Source organism: Cyprinus carpio, chromosome B25 (assembly GCF_018340385.1).
Source record: "Cyprinus carpio isolate SPL01 chromosome B25, ASM1834038v1, whole genome shotgun sequence".
Taxonomy (NCBI): Eukaryota; Metazoa; Chordata; class Actinopteri; order Cypriniformes; family Cyprinidae; genus Cyprinus; species Cyprinus carpio.
This window is the reverse complement of record NC_056621.1, coordinates 14,556,598-14,577,827: the sequence shown is the minus strand read 5'-3', so window position 1 is coordinate 14,577,827 and position 21,230 is coordinate 14,556,598. Positions and strand designations below refer to the sequence as shown.

The window sequence follows — 21,230 nt, the reverse complement described above, 5'->3', positions numbered from 1 at the left end:
AAAAATATGAATTCCTCGAACGCTTATGCTTGTCGCTTATGAGTGACGTAACACTATAAACAAGACCCGCCCACTATGATACTCGCGAGAGAGAGAAAACAAAACAATGTGGCAGCGAAGAAGCCATATAGAAAGTTAACGATGTGACTCAATTAGAACGTATATTACATATGACATATTCGCAGTTCGTCATATAAAGGTGTAAAAACAGCACTGAAAACGACCAAATCATGGCTACCATAGATTCTCTTATGAGCTTGTGAGTAACCATTTTTATCGAGTGTTTAACGCTACCGACAGTCTTCATTCTGTTCATTTATTGAGTGTTTTCTCCGCACGCAGGTGCGCTTTTAGCGTCGCTCAGCGCGCTGAGAGGTATGAGGAGATCAGGATGTTGCCTGCCGCCGTTAAAGACAGATTATTGCGGATAATGATGTCTTACGGCACGGTCACCGACTCCAACATCAGCCAGGTAATGCGTCCCCATCACAAGAGCATTTGTGATGAATGATGCTGTATTGCGCTCATCGTGTGTGTGATTTGTGTTTCAGCTCGTGCACAACGGCACTCACACACTGGATCTGCAGAACTGCAAGGTGTCCGACTCCGCGCTTCAGCAAATCCACTGCCTACAGCTGAGGACAATACTGTTAAGAGGCTGTGCAGATATCACCTCGAATGGTATTATTTTCACAAATGTGAAATAATCAGTGCTGTATATAGGGGGGGTCATTTGTAATATGCAGTCATTTGTTGGCAAATTAAATAGTGTTGTTATTGTTAACTAAAAACTAACTACTAAATAAAGCTGAAACAATATATATATATATATATATATATATATATATATATATATATATATATATATATATATATATATATATTAAACATACATTAAAAATATCATTGCATACTATATTTGAATCTAAATAGTACTAAAATAACACTGAAATTAACTAAAGAACCAACAGTCAATTATTAATAAATTAATTTAGAAATGTATAAATTGGTATATGGGGTAAATAATAAAAGAGTCCCCATGGTTAAACCTGAAAATATTACCGGCTTAATTATAATTATTATTAATTGTTAATAATAACTGGTGCTGTCAAACGATTAATCGCATCCAGAATAAAAGTTTTTGATTACATAATATGTGTATGTGTACTGTGTATATTTATTATATATAAATACACACACATACAGTAAATATTTTGAAAACATATGTATTTACATGCATATATTAACATTCTTATATTTTATATTATATGTAAATATATTGAAAATATAAACATAACATTTTTCATGAATATATACATGCATGTGTTTGTATTAAATATACACAGTACACACACATATGATGTAATCAAAAACTTTTATTTTGATTTTGTATTATATTTGAATAGTTTTATTTTTAATGAAACTATATTAATCACAATCAACTAGAAAACATCACTAATAATTGGATATAAATCTAGCTAGAGCTAAATACATGTATATTTAGTATTTTAATAACTGAAAACAATTATTTTAATTGCTTTCAATTGATCAGAAATGACATAAATATTAAGCAGCACAACTGTCAACATTGATAATAATGTTTAAATGTTTATAGCATATTAGATTGATTTCTGAAGGATCACGTGACAGAATACCGGAGTAATGACGCTGACAATCAGTTTTGCATCAAAGGAATAAATTACAGTTCAAAGTATAATAAAACTGAACGCAGTCATTTTAAATAGTAATTTAATACTAAAGTAGTAATGCTGTTATACTGTATTTTTGACCAAATAAATGAAGTCTTGTTCATCATGAGACTTCCTGACCTTTATATACTGAAATGAAAGTGCACTTATTACTTGACTAATAACTCAGAAAGGAAATGTCAGGTCCTCTTTATTTATTATCTTGGAATGTAACACCCAAACTGTACATTTTAGACTCCAATTGAAATCTGAGTACACTGAAATTGTTCAAGACATGATCCTTTGCTGTATTTCTCTTTCCCTCAGGTCTAGAGGTGCTGGCATCCCGGTGCCCTTATCTTCAGGTCGTTGATCTCACAGGCTGCACGGCTGTGACAGACTCAGGGGTTCAGGCTCTGGCGCGACACTGCAGATCTCTGGAAGTGATTTCCCTGCGTGGCTGTGCTGCTCTCAGTGACAGAGCCCTGCTGGAGCTGGGACAGAACTGCAGGGTGCTGCACAGCATTTACTTCTCGGGGACAGAGGTCATTTACACCGTTGTCCTTTTAAACATTCTTTTAAACATTTTGTACACACTGATGATTATTATTTTGACCAAATACTTACTGCTTGTACATTCACACTATTTAAAGGTAACTGATCAAGGGGTCATTGGGCTTGCAACTGGAGTTTGTTCACACAGCCTAAAGGTATTGCATACAGTCCATTTTAATATTGTATTATTATTATTATTATTATTTGTAATTAATTATTTACTGTTCCAGGAGTTACAGATGATACGATGTCGCAATTTGACTGATGTGGCAGTGACTGCTGTTCTTGCAAACTGCGCCAACATCAGAATTTTCAATTTCCATGGATGTCCCCTGATTACAGGTAGTCACATGGTCATGGACATCAATTGCAACAAATTTTTTGTAGTCCAGAAATGATGTTTCAGTGCATCTATGTGTGTCTCTTTTAGATAAATCAAGGGAGGCGCTCCAAAACTTTATTGGTCCCAACAAGATCCAACAAGTGTCTTGGACTGTGTACTAATGTGACTTATTATCAACTACAGCACATCAACTTTATTGTTGTAAATGTAATGCACTCATCAAAGAAGATATGCATAATCGTTGTCAAATCAATTAAACTAATTGTCACTGTTTAATGGAAAAAATGCTAAAAATTGTACATCGTTTGCATTGTAATGTTATTTAATATTTAAGAATATATTTATGTAAAATTGTTTTGTTTACCTACCTTTCATTTTCAACACTTCAACTGTACTATAACACATGATAAATAAAAATATATGTATGAAATAACAGTAATCTGCTCTAGAATAGGTTTCACTGAACATCAACAGCTTCCAGTAAACAGCATCAATTATATATAGATAGATATGATGGATGTTTTATTGACATCCATACTATACTTGCGCATGAATGCTTTGGCTGTTATAGATCAGGTTTGTAGTTGTAGCACCACACTGTGCTATTTGTTAGTCCGTAGTTCTCCTCTTTGACCGAGTCGGGCAGCTCAAAGTGAGCCAGTTTATGTAATAATTTTCTGATGTCATGGCTTTCAAACTGAGCCCGTCCCGGGTCACCAATAAGCACTTGTGCTCCGTGTGTGGTTATGCATGTCTGGAGCCACTTATGCAGACGATCAGCCAGATCTTCATCATAGAACATGTCTCCGAGAAGAATGAGGTCCCAGTCATCAGGTTTTGAGCCGATCATGTTGTCTGTCACACAAGGTAATGGCTCCAGATTGTTCAGTTCACAGTTCACTTTTGTGGCAACGGCAGCAACTGTAATAACAAAACAAAGCGCTTATGTTTAATATCATAAAACCTTTGTCAGTCAGTGTGGCCACCACTGTCTCTGATAAACTCTTATCTATTATTCTTATTTCAGTTATGAGCTGCAGCAGGAACACAAGTCTCACTTGGATCAGTGTCATTGGCGACAACATGGGAAGCTCCAGTGAGTTTGGCAGCAATGGCTGATGCTCCACAACCACAGCCGAGATCCAGCACCTTTCTGCCTCCAGACACCTCGGGGTTATTCAACAGATACCTGAGAACACAGTCCACTCAGAAATGCATCATTAATAAAAACGACACAATAACGCAGGTAGACTGAACGCATCTCACAGTAACTAACCTAAAATCTACCGTAGCGTTTATTATTATAGTGATTTGTTACCTAGCCAGCGCCTGTCCACCGGGCCAATATATTGCCCAGTAAGGATCAGGGAAAGGCCATAATTCAGGTTTCTCCGTCCAGAACCGGCAGGTGGGGGTGAAGAGTCTTAACGAAATCTCTGGGGTCAAGCTTTGGGAGCTCACTATTTCTGTATTGTCTATAATGAACTTCTTTATATCATCCTCTGATCTGACGCTTGTCACGTATCGACGCATTAAACAACGCGTTCCTCTTTGTAATGGGTTTAAAGTGTCCTGACCGCGGAAACACAGGATTATTCGTCTGTACATGTCTGCAATGCTTAAACGAGTCAAAATCCCTCCTGTTTCTACTATTTACGTTTCTTCCACATGTCTGTCACGCATGCGCAGACCGGCTCGGCACGTCTGCAACGTCACGAAGATGATTTCACCAATCAGAGCGCTCGACTGAAAATCTTGCTTACATTTTTAAATTTTAATTTTGAACTTTGTACATTTGCCGAATACATTAACAGGAGGAAAAACATCCTACAAAAACTAGGAATCAATAACAAAAGTAATAGTAAATGATGATATATTTGCCAGATATCATCACTTTTTTAAAACATGTTAGCATGGTAAGAACATTTAAAATGTACTCGTTTTAATTAAAAAGCTGTAAACATGAACATGGGGGAAGAATGATATATATATATATATATATATATATATATATATATATATATGTGTGTGTGTGTGTGTGTGTGTGTGTGTGTGTGTGTGTGTGTGTGTGTCATTGTTGTTATTGACTGGTTGCAGTGTTCTGGCTGGTACATGTTAAATCTTCATCATTGTAATCATACCTTCCAGAAATAGTCCCATGAGCTCACAAAGTGATTATTCAGTGAAGAGGTGGGCTGCTCCTGTATATGACAGTCACCATAGATACCTGCTGCCAAGGCTTCTTTCAACAGCACTGCCTGCTCAATGAGCAAACTGACCGAGTGTCAAGTACTGAGTGTGTGTGAAATCAAAACACAAGGAGGAAAAACAGCCATCACCAAGGATACAAAAGGTACGTTATATTGTTTTGGTGATTATTTTCTTTGTTATTAATAATAGACAGCATTAGTGACACATTAATCTAATGCTTTTATACACATTTATATAGTACTATGAATATTTACTCTTAATATTATGCATTTTATAAAAGAGCAAATGCTACAAAGCGCTCTCTGCCACAGATACTGCTTGACTGTCAAGTAACTAAGTTTAAAAAGATTCTAGCAGCAAATAAACATTAGACATTGTTTCCATGTTGTTGTGTCACTCCGGCATGCTAGGTTCGAACTGTCTGGTCCGTGTGAAATAGTTTTGTATAAGGGCAGGACGATCTGCATTTGAGTACACAGTTTCTCAACTCACTTTTGGATATGGCCAAGTGGAGAGGAGAAAGAAGAAGCCTTTCACCTTCAGGATTGTGGAGTGAGCAGGAATGGGACGCTGACCCGGGCCGTACATCTTTCTGGCGCACTCTTAGGTCTCAAAGTTCCCTCGCGTCCTCGGATCTTGACTTTTGGGATAGTAGATCTCTTCTTAAAGCTCGGGTATGTACAAAGTGAAGCTCTGAGGATCAAAACAAATCTTTTTTTTTTTTTTAATAATCTTTTACAAAATTTTTAACAAATATGACGCTTCTTTTCAGAAATCTCCAGCATGGAGTTGTGTAGGCTTATGTGGATCGACTGGCCGCTCAAAAATCAGCACCAGGTTAGTGCTTTGAAAGTATAGTTCACCCAAAAAATTCAAATTTACTAAAATGTACTCACCCTCAGGCCATCCCTAAAATGTAGAGTTTGTTTCTGCACAGATTTGGAGAAATTTAGCATTACATCAGTTGCTCACCAGTGGATCCTTTGCAGTGAATGGGTGCCGTCAGAATGAGAGTCCAAACAGCTGATAAAAACATCACAGAAATCCACAAGTAATTCACATGACTCCAGTCCATCTTTTAATGTCTTGAATTGAAAAGGTGCATGTTTGTAAAAAAAATAAAAAAATCCATCATTAAGACCTTTTTAACTTCGGAGATAAATATGCACAGATCAATCACTGTTTAAGCGAAAACAGTTCTAAACAAATATGTGGGTGGATTTGGATGTGAGAGAACAACAGAGGATTGACTTTTTCACTGGAGGAAGTGATATTATGGATTATGGGCTGGTATTTTGGCCAGTTAATGATGAATTTGTTTTTTACAAACATGCATCTTTTCACTTTAAAATATGTTAATTGATGACTGCAGTGGTTTGGATTACTTGTGGATTATTGTGATGTTTTTATCAGCTGTTTGGACTCTCATTCTGACGGCACCCATTCACTCCATTGGTGAGCAAGTGATGTAATGCTAAGTTCTGTTCTGCTAAAATCTGTTCTGATGAAGAAACAAACTCATCTACATCTTGGATGGCCTGAAAAGAATTTCAAGGAAATTATACCAATATAAAGTTTTACTAATCATTCTAATTCTATGAGAATAGTGAAGTCCACACACCACAATGATAATATCACAGAGGAAAAATGACGAATCACTTTCAAAATGATTTTATTTCCAGCTGATATGAATATGATAAAAACATTGACATCTCTCTAAACCAGCACTCTTGGCAGCCAGAAACACAGGGGCTCCCTGGGCATGACGAGATGGTCATCTACATCCCGTCTGGCTCCAGAAGGAGCTCCGCGATCACGCTCTTCTGCTGAAGACTTTGAGCTCCGAGCTGCTCTGGAGGAAAGTAGCGTGAGGAGAGCAGAGCTCATCCAGAAGCTCCAAGAGGCCAGAGGTCAGCTGGATGCTCAGACAGACCTTCTGAAAACCACAGGATCTCAGCTTCAACAAAGCCAGAGCATCTCAAACGTCCTGGATATGAAGCACAAGGTGTGGTTGAAGAGGTTTGAGCTCTACAGACACTGAATCTTACAGTTTGGTTTAGTTTGACAGGACAGTAAACAGGAAAGGGATATCAAAGTGTGCTGTTGATCTTCCTCCCCCACAGCAGCTGTCTGAAGCAGTGAGTGCTCTTGAACACGACAAGGAAGCTGCAGAGCTTAGCCGATTTGAGGAAAGCCGCCATCGAGGGGAATTACATGACAAGTGAGTTATATTAGCGTTATATATGGAATCCATACTCTATGTGACAAGGACATTAATGTTAGTTTAAACAACTAACATTTAATCAACATCTTTTTTGCAAGGACACACTGCTACTTAGAAACTTCATTTATGCATACATTACCATTCTAATCATTGGGGTCGGTAAAATGTTTTGAATTTGAAAAAGACTCTTATGCTCACCAATGCGGCATTTATTCAATTATTTGATCAAAAATACAATAAAACATCAATGTTCTGAAATATTATTATGATTTAAAATAAAGGTTTTCTAAATGTACATTATTTCTGTCATGCAAAGCTGAATTTTCAGCATCATTACTGTAGTCTTCAGTGTCACGTGATCCTTCACAAATCATTTTATTATGCTAATGTGCTGTTAAAGAAACATTTTTTCTTATTATTGTTGAAAACAATTGTGCTGCTTCATATTTTCTATGGAAACCATAACATTTTTTTTTCAAGATTCTTTGGTAAGCAGAAATTTCAAAAGAACAGAATTTATTTAAAATATAACTATTTTGTAACATTATAAATAGTGTCACTTTGAACTGTTGAAGGCGTCTTTGCTAGATAAAAGGATTCATTTCTTTAAGAAAAAAATCTTACTGACCCTTACAGTGGGGTCCAATAGTCTAAGATCACTCTATTTCTTTCCCTTTAAAACTGAAAATAAACACATTTTTTTAAGATTTGGAAGGATTTCAAAAAACACTTTAATGCAAATAAATATTGAGAATTTTGCACACATTTGTGCTATTGATCACGTGACACCTTTGTACAGATGATCAGAGATTCTTGCATCTTATGCTTCTTGGATCAACTCAAATCAGACCGTAACAAACCAAATACTTAAAATCAGAATTGAGTGCTGATTTTGAATTATAATCCTGCTCAAATTGCTGTCAATAATATAATTTATAATGACAGAATTATCCATAACATTTAGAAAAAGCAAAACACACTTTTACCCATTTCATTTCTGTCTTGATTTGATATGTTGATTCACTCCATGTAAACAAAGAGTTCTGCAGCTTGAGTTGGACATTTTGAAGATGAGGTCTAACCTGGAGAGAAGAAGTCCACCCACATCACCAAACCCTCTCAGCAGAACTCTGCCCGCTGCAAAAGACCAAACCCTCAGAGAGGTAGAGCAAAAAACGTCTGCAAACGTACATGAACTTTCATCTTTGATACTTTCAATCTATTAAGTGTGTAATGTGAGTACTAAATTAGACTGGTCAACTCTTTCTGAAGAGGATCTTTTGGCTTATTATACTAATACAGACCATTATCTAAGTAATGTTTATCTGCCCAGAGAAGCTATTATGTGTAAGGATGTCAACTGTCAGATTGAGGAGCACAAGAGTAATCTATGATGTTGTGGCTGCTCTGTTGGAAGGTGGTAAACCTCTTCAAAAACACAGGAGAAACAGGGCCTATAATATTAGACCAGGATGGAATGAGCATGTAGCACCATATCACACTGAAGCTTGGGAAGCTTACAAGCTTTGGGCCCTGGCTGGGAGACCGAGGCAGGGCCCTGAGCTTGAGAAATAAAAAGCTTGCCAATGCCAGATATAAGTATGCTGTTCGTTTTATATCTAGAAATCAGCAAGCCATGAGGGCTGACTCTATGGCCAGTAAAATGATGAGCAAGAATATTACTGACTTTTGGAAGGAGGTGAGGTCCCTCAATAACTGTAAATCTTCCCTTCCTTGTACTGTTGAAGGAGTCTCCGGAGAAGATAATGTTGTTGAAATATGGAGACAGCACTATAGCTCCCTCTTTAATTGTTTAAAACACGATCCACATGTGGAGGACTCTGCTATCAGTAATGAATCAATAAGTATTCTGACATATGAGGTATTTGGTGCCATATGGAAATTACCTAACAATAAAGCATGTGGTATGGATTCAATAACTGCAGAGCATCTGAAAAATGCCAGTCTTAGGCTTGCTTCCCTCTTAGCAATCAACTTTACTGGTTTGTTGATCCATGGCATACTTCCAGATTCAATGTTATATATTCTGCTTGTCCCAGTTATTAAGGACAAAGCTGGAAAAGTTGGCTGCCTGGATAATTATAGACTTATAGCATTGGCCAGTATTTTATCCAAGGTAATGGAAAGAATCCTCCTTGATAGAGTGAGTGGGTATATCTCTTCTCTGGATAATCAGTTTGGATTTAAGCCAAACCATGGCACAGACATGTGTATTTATGCTCTCAAGGAAATAGTGAATTTGTATAAGTCTAAAAATTCCACTATTCTCATGTGTTTTATTGATGCCTCCAAAGCATTTGATAGAGTGAATCACAAACAGCTTTTTATTACGCTAAAGCAAAGGGGAGTCCCTGGGTATATTGTGAGGGTTCTTGCCTATTGGTATGCCCACCAGCAGATGCATATCAAATGGGGGGGTAGCATATCTGCCCCCTTTAGAGTGTCCAATTGTGTTAGGCAGGGAGGAATCTTGTCCCCTGTCTTATTTAATTTATATATGGATGAACTGTCAAGGAGACTTAATGGTTGTAACACTGGCTGTATGATTGGTGGCAAGCTGGTGAATCATCTTATGTATGCAGATGACCTTGTTACTTTTAGTCCGAGTAGTGTTGGGCAGCAGGAGCTTCTTAATATATGCTCTGATTATGGGGGTGGAATTTGATATAAAATACAATTCCAGCAAGAGTGCTGTTTTAATTATGCAGAACGAAACAGGATAAATTGCTTAATTTTTCCTGTGTTCACGCTAGCCAATAATGAGGTTTGCAAAAAGATTAAATACCCTGGTCATTGTATTGCAGATGATATGAATGATGATGATGACATATACAGACAGTGTTATAAGTTATATGCACAGGCAAACACCATAGCACGTAAGTTTAGTTACTGTTCTACTCGAGTTAAAGTGGCTCTGTTCAAAGCTTACTATACACCACTTTTTTACAGCCCATCTGTGGTCTTCTTACAAAAAATCTAGCATGCAGAAGTTACAAGTTGCCTACAATGATGCAATGAGAATTTTACTCAAGGTTCCCAGAGGAGAGAGTGCTAGTCAGATGTTTGTATCTGTAGGAGTAACCACACATCTGAAAGCACTTTTAAGAAATTTGATGTTTAAATTTATGCAACGTCTGGATGAGTCTACTAACAGTATCATGGTGGCACTCTCAAATCCCTTAGTGAGCTGCTACAGGTACACATCCAGACTGAGAGTGCATGAGGCTGAAATGTCTGTATGTATTTTAATTATTGTATTTGCTTTTTTCTTACTGTTTGTTTGTTTGTTTGTTTGTTTGTTTTGTTTGTTTTGATCTGTCCTGTCTTGCATGGCTTTTGGACATGAGTCTGGCAAATAAACTGAATTGAATTGAATTGAATATTAAGAAGGTTTTGTATTCTGCTGATTCCAGCAGGGACAGAGGCAGGTTGAGAAAGAGATAAAGAAGCTCAGAGAAGCTCTCAGAAAAGCAGAGGAGAGAACAGATGACCTGGAGTATGAGAAAGACAGTGCACTGAGACAGCTCCACTCCTCTGAAGAGGTTAAACCTAAAAATGAAAATTTTGTCATTATTTACTCACCCTTATGTTTGTTCAAACCTCTATGACTTTCTTGCATGAAACGCAAAATAAGATTTTGAATTAGTCTATACAGTGGAAGTCAAGACTGAAATGATTAAAAAAAAAAAATAAAATTAAAGTAATAAAGTAAAATACAAACTATAAATTAAGTAAAAAAAAAAAAAATAGAAATGTTGCCTTAATTGGCAACTAACTGAAATAAGTTGGAAATAAATACAAATTTAAAGCAAAGATAATAATCCAGAATAGCAATATAAAAAATACTAAGAATGACAAAAACACATAACAAAATTACTAAAACAACCACAACAACAACCTAGAATTAAAATGAAGACATAAAAATAAATATAGTAAATAATACTAAAATAACTTTTAAGACAAGAAAAACATTCGGTAACACTTGACTTAAAGCCTTTATGTGCAATGCATTATAAAGTGTTATTAAAGGCTATAATGCATAATGCATAATGATTATTGTAATACATAATATATTGTTGTAAATAATTATAAATTAATTTAAAATGTTTAGTGTAACAAGGAATTGATACGTGTTATAATGTATTAACTGTGGTTATAATTATTTATGAGACTGCACAATGCATTATAAGGTAATGCATTAAAACTACTTTTATAATGCATCATACATAAAGGCTTTAAGTAAAGTGTTACCAAACATTCTTCAGAAATGTTCTTTTGTGTTCTACAGAAGAATGAAAGTCATACAGGTTTGGAACAACATGGCAGAATTAACATTTTGGGGTGAACTGTTCCTTTTTAAAGTGTACTCATTGTGATTAAAGTTACATTTAATGCACAAAAATTAAGCTGAGATTTAAAAAGTGCGCAAACATTTACACAGAGCAAACATGAGGCAATAAACCAAGCAGAAGAGTTGGAGCAAAGACTGAGCAGCTCCATCCAGACCCAGAAAGAGCTAGAGGAGCAGCTGAATGAGTCCCGCAGCCGTCTGGGACAAATAGAGCTGGTATGAGCAAAAAACTGTGCTACACTCTCTAGTTTTTCATTATTGCATTACATTACTGCCAGAAAAACTATTATCTCCTTATTAGGAAAAAGACTTGTTTTCCACTAAAACCCGGAGACTAGAAGACAATTTGAATGACTTAAAGGTCAAACTATCCAGAGCTTTAATGGACAAAGACCATCTTGTCCAGGTCTGACATCACATTTCATATTAAGCTATGCCCAAACACAATATCAACAGTTTTATCAGACAATATTGTATTTATAGTACACATTTTACTACTTGCTTTTAGCATTGATTTCCTCTGCTGTCCTTGACCTATTCTGGGCCGCAGCCCTCCAGTTCAGAAGCACTGTTTTAGATGTAACATGGTATAAACGCTGACTTTTCTGTCAATGTCTGTGAAGAGAAAGCAGAGCTCCATCAGAGGATCCAGGCTTTGGATCTGCAGCTGCAGAGGGAGCAGAGAAGCAAACAGGGCTTCAGTGAGCAGGTGTGTGAGCTGCATTCTGAGCTGTCTCAAGCTAAGAGCCAGACCAACAAACAGAAGATAGAAACCATGTTGACGAAGGAGGAGCTGCTTTCCATTAAAGAGGTCAGAGGACACTCTTTTCCAAATCTATATACAAAAATATTTCCTTAGGGGTTCTTTTATGAAGTAAATTAACATTTTTATTCATAAAGGACAGATTAAATTGATCCAAAGTGACAGTAAAAACTCAATTAATGAAACTGAAAAAAAAACGTAATTTAAAATAAATGCTGTCTTTTGCAGTTTCCACAAAAATATTAAGCAGTACAACCGTTAATTGATAATATTTTTGAGCAGCAAATCAGCATATTAGAATGATTTCTGATTTCGGTGACACTGAAGACTGGGGTAATGAAATTTTTACCATTACAGGAATAAATTACTTTTTAAAAAATAATAATATTGAAAACTGTTTTTAATGTAATAATATTTCACAATATTACTGTTTTTTTCTTATATATTTTTAGTTAAATAAATGCAACCTTGGTGAGCATAAGAGACATCTTTCAAAATACTTAATGCTCTTATTTTTTAATGCTAATATTTTGAATGTTAGATCTGACTTTCCCAGATGATCTCTGACAGATATATTATATTATATTATATTATATTATATTATATTATATTATATTATATATTATATTATATTATATTATATTATATTATATTATATTATCAGGTGAAATTATATTATTTTAAAGACTGTTTAAAGTCATAGCATTAGAAAATAATAACATTAATATTATAAATATTATATAATTATATTTAAAAAAAAAAAAAAGTTATTTGATTGGCTTTCAATAAAACCCTTTTTTTTTTTAGTTTGTTCTGAATTGTTCTGAACAACCTTTTTCTGAATACTTTGGAATTTCAGTTGAACGAAAAGCTGTCATCTGATCTGACCAAAGCTACAGAGCGACTACAGGTGACTCTTAACCAGCTACACGAGCTGGAGGCGGAGAAACTGATCCAAACCAATCAGATTGCGGCACTGGAGACTGAGCGCTTGCAGCTGATAGGAGAGAAAGAGGAACTGAGGAAAACATTTGATGATGGACTTCATGAGAAGATGATAGAGCTGGGAGAGAGATGCTGCCAGCACAGGTCGAACTTCAGTGTTGCCTGGAAATGATTATTAATATTGATTGTGCAGATTATTTTTGGCTCTGATCCAGGTTATTAATTCCATATATACAGAGAACGGCAGGACAATCTAGAACAAGAAAATCAGACTCTGCAATTAAAATGTCAAGACCTGGAAAAAAAAGTCCAAATCTCGGAGGCGGGGTATAAGCATAAAGAGGAGGAGCAACAGCAAATAAGGGCGGGGTTTGAGCAGGAAAAGGAGGAGTTGAGGAAACTGGCTGCTCACTGGAATGAGAGGTGGCTGGATGTGGCGATGACGTTATGCTCGACGCAAGCAGAACTCGATGAGCTCAAGAGTCAACAGCGAGTGAATGACAACGTAACTTTTGTTTCCTTTCATTGGTCTAATGTGACCATTTGTCAAGTGTAGTGTTACTGTGTTGTTTGTTAGTGTCTCTTTATGTTGTCTTACAGCGAGAGCCTGAAGTTTCACAACAGATAGAGCCTGAGAGGGACCCAAGCCAAGTGCAGCAGAGACTCATGGGTAGCTCTGTATGTAGTCAAAAAGTCCCTCATGAATAAATATATAATATGCATTTAAAGAGCTGTTTGGTCACAATGTCAACGTTAAAAATATCACGTCCGGTGTCTCTTGAAGTCGTGGATGGAGAGTTGGTGCAGGTGAAGGCGGAGCTGCTGAAGGTGAGGGACATGCTGAGGATCAGAGACACTGAGCTGGAGGAACAGCTACAGGAGCTGCGGTCTGCTCGCCGTCAGGTGGGACCTGCAAACCTGCCAGAGATCTGTGTCCTCTTGGATGACTGATGCCATAACAGAGATATGATTTTTTTTGTGCAGGAGTCACAACAGAGCGGTGAGGTCCAGAGGCTGGAGCAGCTTCTTGCAAAGAGAGATCAGGAAATTAAAGAAAAGTATGTATATTTCACTCATAATCATTCCCATATGAAAAAAAACATATGTTTATATGATTTAAATTATATGTAATGTTAAACATTTCTTTTCTGACCAAAATGTATATTTCAAATATATGCTCAGTATATGAAAAAAAAAAAAAAAAAAAAAAAAAATAATAAAAATATATATATATATAAAAAAATATATATATATATATATATATACACACTACCAGTCAAAATGTTTGAACAGTAAGATTTTTTATGTTTTTTAAATAATTCTCTTCTGCTCATTAAGCCTGCATTTATTTGATCCAAAATACAGCAAAAGCATTAATATTGTGAAATATTTTTACTATTTAAAATAATTGCTTTCTATTTGAATATATTTAAAAATGTAATTTATTCCTGTGTACAAACTTGACGAGATTCATAATTGGCTTTAATAAATAGAATATTGATTACATTGTTAATGTAAAAATATAAAATTAAATTTTTCTGATAATGTAAGTAACGTTCATTTATCCAAGAAAGATTAGATTGATAATATAATATAATATAATATAATATAATATAATATAATATAATAGAAGTCCCAAATAAATGAGCAATTATAAGTAACAATATGTATTTTGTAAATATATTTTAAAATATATTAGCAATATACTTATGCCATGTTTATCTGTACTCTCTCTCTCTCTCTCTCTCTCTCTCTCTCTCTCTCTCTCTCTATATATATATATATATATATATATATATATATTTTATATCAACATAATAGTTATGGCCATATTTGAATGAATGATGCATGTGACTGTTTAAGGACCTTAAGATGCACAATTCAGATCATTTATGACCATTTATTTCCAGATGAGGGGGTTTAACGGTCATGGAATGTGAACATGCAGTGCTATCAAAAACTAGTAAAACAGGAAGCAGCCGCTTATTGTTCCTTTATGGAACAATAAACTATATGACAGGTTTCATGTCATCAGCCTTTTTTCTTTTTCTGCCGCAGGGATCAAGATCTGAAGAACCTGGAGATACAGAGGATAACACAGAAAGCAGAGGCTCAGATCAAGATATCCGCCCTGGAGCAGGAGGTACAACGACAGCCATGACGTTAAAACTCTCTCACGGCAGAACTGATTAATCTGACCAGGTTTCAGTATCCCACGTCTTTGTGCTTCTTACCTCGGGCAGATTTTTGGACACAAAGGTCTGCTGTGGAGAAAGGAAGTGATCAGTGAATGCAGTCCTGAGGACTTAGAGTCACCAAAGGCCCCATTAGAAGGTATTCCCTCATGCTAAAATTAAGCAAAGGCCAAAAATGTATCATAATTAATAGAACACAAAAGCTCCTAGATATACAAGCTTGATTTTACATGTTGTTGTGTTCCGAAGTGTGTTTAAAACACAGTGCAACTAGGTGTAGCATTTACACTAGAAGGGGCTCTATAGCGTATTAGCATCTGCTGTAAGGGTGGTTTGAAACTAAAATAAATTCAAACTGTATGTCTAGCTACCTGAATACTGTTTAAAAGCACAGCAGTTTGTAGGTGACTCTATCGCCTCCTTGTGTACTGGAGAAACGTTCCTGCCAAAATAACTGAATAACACACATTTTGCACACCTTCATGAGTATCTTCCTGCAACTTACTTGGTTTTTATGTTTTGGCTCCAGAAAGCAGAAGGCGAGCAGAAACGCTTGAGCGGGAACGAGACCTGCAGGATCTTGAACCTCCCCAGCAGGTACTGACTGATGTTTGTCTGCACGTGTGTGTTAATGTGTTTATTCATCCATATTTCATTCCGTAGGGCAAAACAGAGAAAGAATCTCCATTAGAGACTAAAAAACAGAAACCTGCGGGTACAGACCTTGTAGATCCGAACCAACAGAGGAGGCTGGTCACCGAGCAGGTGCTGCACCGTGTGCATAGTAACACTCCTAAACACTTCATCAGAACAAGTGTTATAGTATTTACTTCCTGTTTGTGCTTGTTTGTGTCTCCTTTCTGTGTTACAGCTGAAAAGTCTGTTCAGAGAGCGAGAGCAGTGTGGAGAGAGGTCAGTAGAGCAGCATAAACACTCAGTCAGTTGTCAGTCAGTTTGATTCGTTATCTTCCTTGTTTTTTTCAAATTGTTGTTTTTTTTAAATGAGACTGCGGGGAAATTCCAGACTCAGAGTCATCATCATTCTCCCCTCCCCCACCGAGAATCTGTGGAGAAATCAGTAAGCGAGCACATGAAATGAATGGTCAGACACCGTGAATGGGCACATTATTAATCAAGATCAGTCAAGGCTTATCTGACTTTTTTACTGATCATTCCTTATATCAACCACTGGTTTTTGAAATTGAAAAGGAAAGGAAAAGACTAAAGTTTTAACTGGGAGTTTAACTGAAAACCAACATTCATGAAATATTTGAAAGAAAAGTTATATTTGAGAATTTTGCATTTACAAAAAAATACTGTTTCTGTGACACCAGTAATATATTTATAAATTTGTTTGTTTGTTTGATTTTGTCTGGTAACCAGCAAAAAAAACAAAAAGATACTTGAAAGACCACTTCACAAAAGTCATATTTACAAAATACTTTTGTGACACCAATATTATTTTGAATCATTTATTTCCATTACAAAAAAGAATCATGTTTTTATTACAGTAAAAGTGTAGTAACAATGTTTTTGGCGTATTGATTACCAATTGTATGACTACAGTTTTACTACAAATACCATTAAACTATCATTAGTGCAGCAAAACCATGGTTCATTTGTAGCTACCATGCTTTAACTATAGTAACTTTTTTTTTTTTTGTAGTAAAATCATGGTTAATTTTTGTAATGGTTACTTACTTACTGGAAACTAGTAGTTCTAGTATAGAAAAAAAATACATGTATTTATTTAGCTTACTTGGCTTTAGTTTATTTCATTATTTTTAGTTATTTAATTCTAGTATCATTTAGATTCTATTATAGTTTTCATTAATATTTTAAATTAGTTTTTATTCTCATATTATCCATTTCTATTTAAATTTTAATTAAAGTTTTAAGAATTTTGTTGTTTTTTCATTAGTTATATATATATTTTATACTTTATACATGTGTCTGTATAGTGTTTTTTATTTCTGTTTCAGTTTTAGTTATTCTAGAACATCAATTTAAACTAAATGAAAACGAAAAATGTTTCCTGTGCAATAAGCTGAATTTTGAGTTGTTGTATGTCAGTTAACATTTACTTTATTTCAAGTAACAAATTTGTTATTGTTATTTTCTATGGTTTCAGTTTTAGTTAACTGCAGTTACCCTGCTCCTAACTCTTACTCAGTAGATCTGCATGAATCCTGGCTCAGGAAGAGGAGTGGGGGTGGGAACGCTGGAATTTTCCCAGTGTCATAATTCACATTTGACAGGAGCGGACATTAAAACGCACCTTGGAGAAGAGGCCGTAAATCAGATTTTATTGACATTTGACACAAAATGTTTACGTATGTGATATGTGTACTAGGTCTCCAGTTTTCACAAGAAGATCTGGTTTGGTCGACAGCAGGGTCCAAAATGCTACAAGTACTGCGGTAAACCCCTCGTATAGTTACTTCATTTTCAAGTAGTGAATACTTTTTTGGCCTTTTAATACAGAAATGAATAACAGCTGTGACACACATTTAGAACTGGAATGCTCTTGACACATTAAACCACCAGGGAAGAAAAACACAGAAGCTGGAGCAGGAGCTCCAGCAGGGGGAAGCAAAGAGTTCTTCATCCCAGATCTCAGTCTCTCAGGGGGGATCGGAGGTCGGAGAAAGAGGAGGAGCAGAAACAGCCCACCAATCTGAAGAACCACAGCAAAACAACCAAGGTATGTTATAATGATGATTGTGGTAAAAACATATAAAACCTGCCCAACCAGTCATATTTTACTAAGATACTTGATGGAATTGTTGTTCTGTTTCTAAATCTGTGATATCTCAGAGAGGGAAGTTTTACAAACAAAAAAACTCCATGCATAAGCACATCAGGGCTTAGACTCTAATTGGAGTGTCCTGATCTCACATTTTGTCTTAATCGAAGAGCATGCTGGGATGGAGGGGCACATAAGCAGCTTTTAGGGTTGCAGGAGGGCGTCTGCAGAGATGTGGTCAGAAGCAGGGATAAAACACATCAGAAACCCCGTGTTGAATGAAATTCTGAATGTTGTGTAGTTGTTTTATCCTTACAGCACTTAAAATAGAAGTACAATGGGATAAACAGCTTTAGTGCTGTGGTGCGATATTATTAAAATCGGTGAACCTTGTCTAATACGTGGTAAATTAAAAAAAAAAAAACATTGAAATGTCCCACACTTACTTCCCTCGCAGATGTCAGCAGTGTGAGATGCAATGGAAAAATCTAAAAGAGAGAAATGAAAATCTGCTTGAAGGTGAAAAGTGTGACCAGTCCAATCATATATGGAAAAATCAGGCCAACTTGATTGTTCAGCTTTTGGAAATTTGTGTTGGGTGCTATTATTTTAGTTTCTCAGTCAGAATGCTAACATTCATTTATTGTGGTGTAATTATGTTTCTTTTCTGTCTTGCTGGTCCAGCCAAAGTAATATCTCCTCAACCAAACTTACAACAGGACAAATTTCCCCTGGGCTGCAGTGATGGAACATTCCTTGCAAGGCAGGTTGAGGTTTGTGACTCAGATTCGGAAGATACAGAAGGGTCCATTTGAAGAGGAGAGGGGAGCCAGCATCTGGAGTGATGATAATCCATTGTGAAAATCTATACTGCACTGACAGTTTCTTTATAAATTGCCATTTATTATGAATTACACAGTACAACTATTAAAACAAAACACAAACGAAAAACAAATTTTCATAAGCATGTTGCCAGATTTTCAGTGTTGTTGTTTAGCTTCCAAGTGTTTGAAACAACTTTGAGGTAAATTTAAATTACACACACACACACACAAAAACCAACATGTCATATGAAACAGACTATATTTATTCATATTCATATATTTAATTTTTTCATAAATGCTGACTTTTAATTGTCTTGAATGCCAAAGAATTTGTTTAGAGATATTTGATTTCACTAATACATACAATAGTAACAGTTTACACAATAGTAACATAATAATAGTTAATTATATTATTTAGTTCTAGATATTTAAAGATATTCAGTCAAAAATGTCTTCTAACATAGGATACAGAATGCCAGTATAATAAAGGTCATTAATATATGTCCATGGTTGGGTCAGACTTGAGGTCTTGTCAGCTCTTCATTTCGCACTTATGGTTAAAAAACATGATGTTGCACAGCACAGTTTCTGTTTGACTTGTGCTACACAGTAAATCGATCCCTCTTCATTGGACTAAAAAACCAACAAGAACCTGCCTTAGTGACAATGAGTGCATCTCTGCCAAAAGAAAAAGATGAAAAATTCAATAAAATATGCATCATAAAGAAAAAAAACACCATATTATTATGGCAATATGTAGTCTATTAAAAACATGTACATGGCCATGGTTCTCTATACTTATATATCAAAACCAGTGTTAATATGTAGTATAACACATGTAAAACCATGAGATTTCATATGTGTTATCTATGGAGATGAATGCTATACAAGTAATTGACCTCATGGCCGTGACCTCCCATTGCTGAGGTTTGAGCAGGTCTGAAATGAAAGGGATAGGACTGTCGTCTGTAGGATTGAAGAGGGAGGGGGATTAAACTACAATGTCATTAAAATAGGCTGATCTCCTGTGGATCTTCACTCTCAGCTCTCGTAAAACAAGCGTTTAATCCTGAACATTAAAAGCAAACATTTAGGCTTTAGTTTATGATGGATAAATCCTCTTGCTTTTACATAACAGTCATGTAAGCTGGACCTGCCGTATGCATATGGCAGACATGCTGTCATATCATGACAAATGTATTCATTTATCTGATAGGTGGGATTTGTGGTGCAATATGCTTTCCTGCACTCCCAGGACATTAAACAGTTTTCTGGGAACTATTTTGCATTGTACGTGGACAATATGGCACCTCTTGACATTTTAAGCTCTGTGGAATGTTTTGTGTGAAATTTGTTTAATGCAGAATTTAAGACAGGAAGAGGAATGCAGTGTATTTTGTGAGGTGGGGGTTAAGTATGAACGCCAATCTCCAATCATACAATAAATTCATGCCACCTCTGTCAAGTCATGAAACACAGATGTGCTCACCTTGGCACAATTGCCCTATCCCAAATGTTACCCTCATTTCTAAAAGTCCTCCTCCAAGTCCACATTTGTGTCATATGATTCACATAAAAATGCCAGGTAGAAGTCTACTGTGAAGTCCGCACCAGTATGGCCTTGGATGAAGGGGACACTGATGGTATATACTAGCTTGTGAGCACCCTTCTGAATAATAAAATGATTTTGAACCCATTTGGGGGCAGAAAAGGACTGCGAGTCTGGGCACAGGTAACCAATCCAGCTCCTGGAGGGCTACCTTCTGCACACTTTATTTCCAACCCCGTTCAAACACACCTGCCTGTTATTTTCAAGTAATCCTGAACACCTTGATCAACTGGTTTAGGTGTGTTTGATCGGGGTTGTAGTTAAACTCTGTGGGATGTTAGGCCTCCAGGAGCAACCCCTCTGGCCTTACCTCTCCATACCGAGTGGGACTCGGACCAGAGTCACTAACACGGGAGGCGGGTGCACTGACAAGGATGTTAAAAACCACAGCATCTAGTGCACCTCCTGAGTTTAGGGGAGTGAAGTTTACCTGGACAGTTCTTACCAGCTGGCATCTGTTACAGGTTTGGCTACCCCAGTAGTAGGGTATCCTGTTTTTAATTTTAGAGAAGACTCTTCAGCTGCAGTCCTGGGGGGCACTGTTTTACAGACTTTAGCATCAATCCCAGTTTAACTCCCTGTTGTTATTTGCAAGTAGTTCTCAATAATTTGATTAACTTGTTTGGAAGTGTTTGGTTAGGATTAGAGCTAAATTCTTGCCCTTCAGGGTTGGAGTTGATAAGCCCTATTTTAGGGTTCAAAATGGTGCTTTTGAGTGCTCTCAATTCCCCTTTTAAGAGTTCCACTGTTCTGGA

General features: G+C 36.2%; 3 protein-coding genes across 4 annotated transcripts; 2 read left to right on the top strand and 1 right to left on the bottom strand.

The window, feature by feature from the left end:
* Nucleotides 1–59: 59 nt before the first annotated feature.
* amn1 (antagonist of mitotic exit network 1 homolog (S. cerevisiae)) lies at nt 60–3,025 on the top strand. 2 transcript variants are annotated; one of them, XM_019095746.2, is made up of 7 exons: nt 62–259; nt 343–472; nt 552–681; nt 2,016–2,233; nt 2,342–2,398; nt 2,474–2,585; nt 2,674–3,025. In XM_019095746.2, the coding sequence occupies exons 1-7, from the start codon at nt 231–233 to the stop codon at nt 2,745–2,747; spliced, it is 750 nt and encodes a 249-aa protein (XP_018951291.1). In that variant the 5' UTR covers nt 62–230; the 3' UTR covers nt 2,748–3,025. The 2 variants fall into 2 exon arrangements, with proteins under 2 accessions (XP_042608484.1, XP_018951291.1); XM_042752550.1 differs by having other exon boundaries at nt 60–259; nt 2,342–2,585.
* On the bottom strand, nt 2,835–4,285 carry etfbkmt (electron transfer flavoprotein subunit beta lysine methyltransferase). Its single transcript, XM_042752551.1, has 3 exons — nt 3,905–4,285; nt 3,645–3,775; nt 2,835–3,507 (listed from the first exon to the last, which is right to left on the bottom strand). Exons 1-3 carry the CDS (start codon nt 4,192–4,194, stop codon nt 3,152–3,154), a joined length of 777 nt encoding a protein of 258 aa, XP_042608485.1. The 5' UTR covers nt 4,195–4,285; the 3' UTR covers nt 2,835–3,151.
* Nucleotides 4,286–4,664: 379 nt separating this feature from the next.
* On the top strand, nt 4,665–18,903 carry LOC109080724 (early endosome antigen 1). Its single transcript, XM_042753344.1, has 24 exons — nt 4,665–4,939; nt 5,208–5,471; nt 5,570–5,634; nt 6,523–6,802; nt 6,921–7,018; nt 8,061–8,184; nt 10,456–10,584; nt 11,484–11,609; nt 11,695–11,799; nt 12,019–12,204; nt 13,016–13,245; nt 13,339–13,606; nt 13,702–13,779; nt 13,873–14,004; nt 14,086–14,159; nt 15,160–15,244; nt 15,345–15,435; nt 15,826–15,893; nt 15,960–16,061; nt 16,168–16,208; nt 17,650–17,716; nt 17,844–17,915; nt 17,947–18,000; nt 18,829–18,903. The coding sequence occupies exons 2-24, from the start codon at nt 5,298–5,300 to the stop codon at nt 18,901–18,903; spliced, it is 2,724 nt and encodes a 907-aa protein (XP_042609278.1). The 5' UTR covers nt 4,665–4,939; nt 5,208–5,297.
* The last annotated feature ends 2,327 nt before the right edge of the window (nt 18,904–21,230 follow it).

Bases quoted from the DNA above. Each gene is read 5' to 3' on its own strand.
- LOC109080724 (XM_042753344.1), top strand. From the start codon at position 5,298: ATGGCCAAGTGGAGAGGAGAAAGAAGAAGCCTTTCACCTTCAGGATTG. The intron at 8,185-10,455 runs GTAGAGCAAAAA...TGCTGATTCCAG, and splicing joins AAGACCAAACCCTCAGAGAG to CAGGGACAGAGGCAGGTTGA. The intron at 11,800-12,018 runs GTCTGACATCAC...GTCTGTGAAGAG, and splicing joins ACAAAGACCATCTTGTCCAG to AAAGCAGAGCTCCATCAGAG.
- etfbkmt (XM_042752551.1), bottom strand. From the start codon at position 4,194: ATGTACAGACGAATAATCCTGTGTTTCCGCGGTCAGGACACTTTAAAC. The intron at 3,776-3,904 runs GTAACAAATCAC...CTGTGTTCTCAG, and splicing joins GGTGGACAGGCGCTGGCTAG to GTATCTGTTGAATAACCCCG. The intron at 3,508-3,644 runs GTGAGACTTGTG...TTGTTATTACAG, and splicing joins CGCCAATGACACTGATCCAA to TTGCTGCCGTTGCCACAAAA.
- amn1 (XM_042752550.1), top strand. From the start codon at position 231: ATGGCTACCATAGATTCTCTTATGAGCTT. The intron at 473-551 runs GTAATGCGTCCC...TTTGTGTTTCAG, and splicing joins CCGACTCCAACATCAGCCAG to CTCGTGCACAACGGCACTCA. The intron at 2,234-2,341 runs GTCATTTACACC...CACTATTTAAAG, and splicing joins TTTACTTCTCGGGGACAGAG to GTAACTGATCAAGGGGTCAT.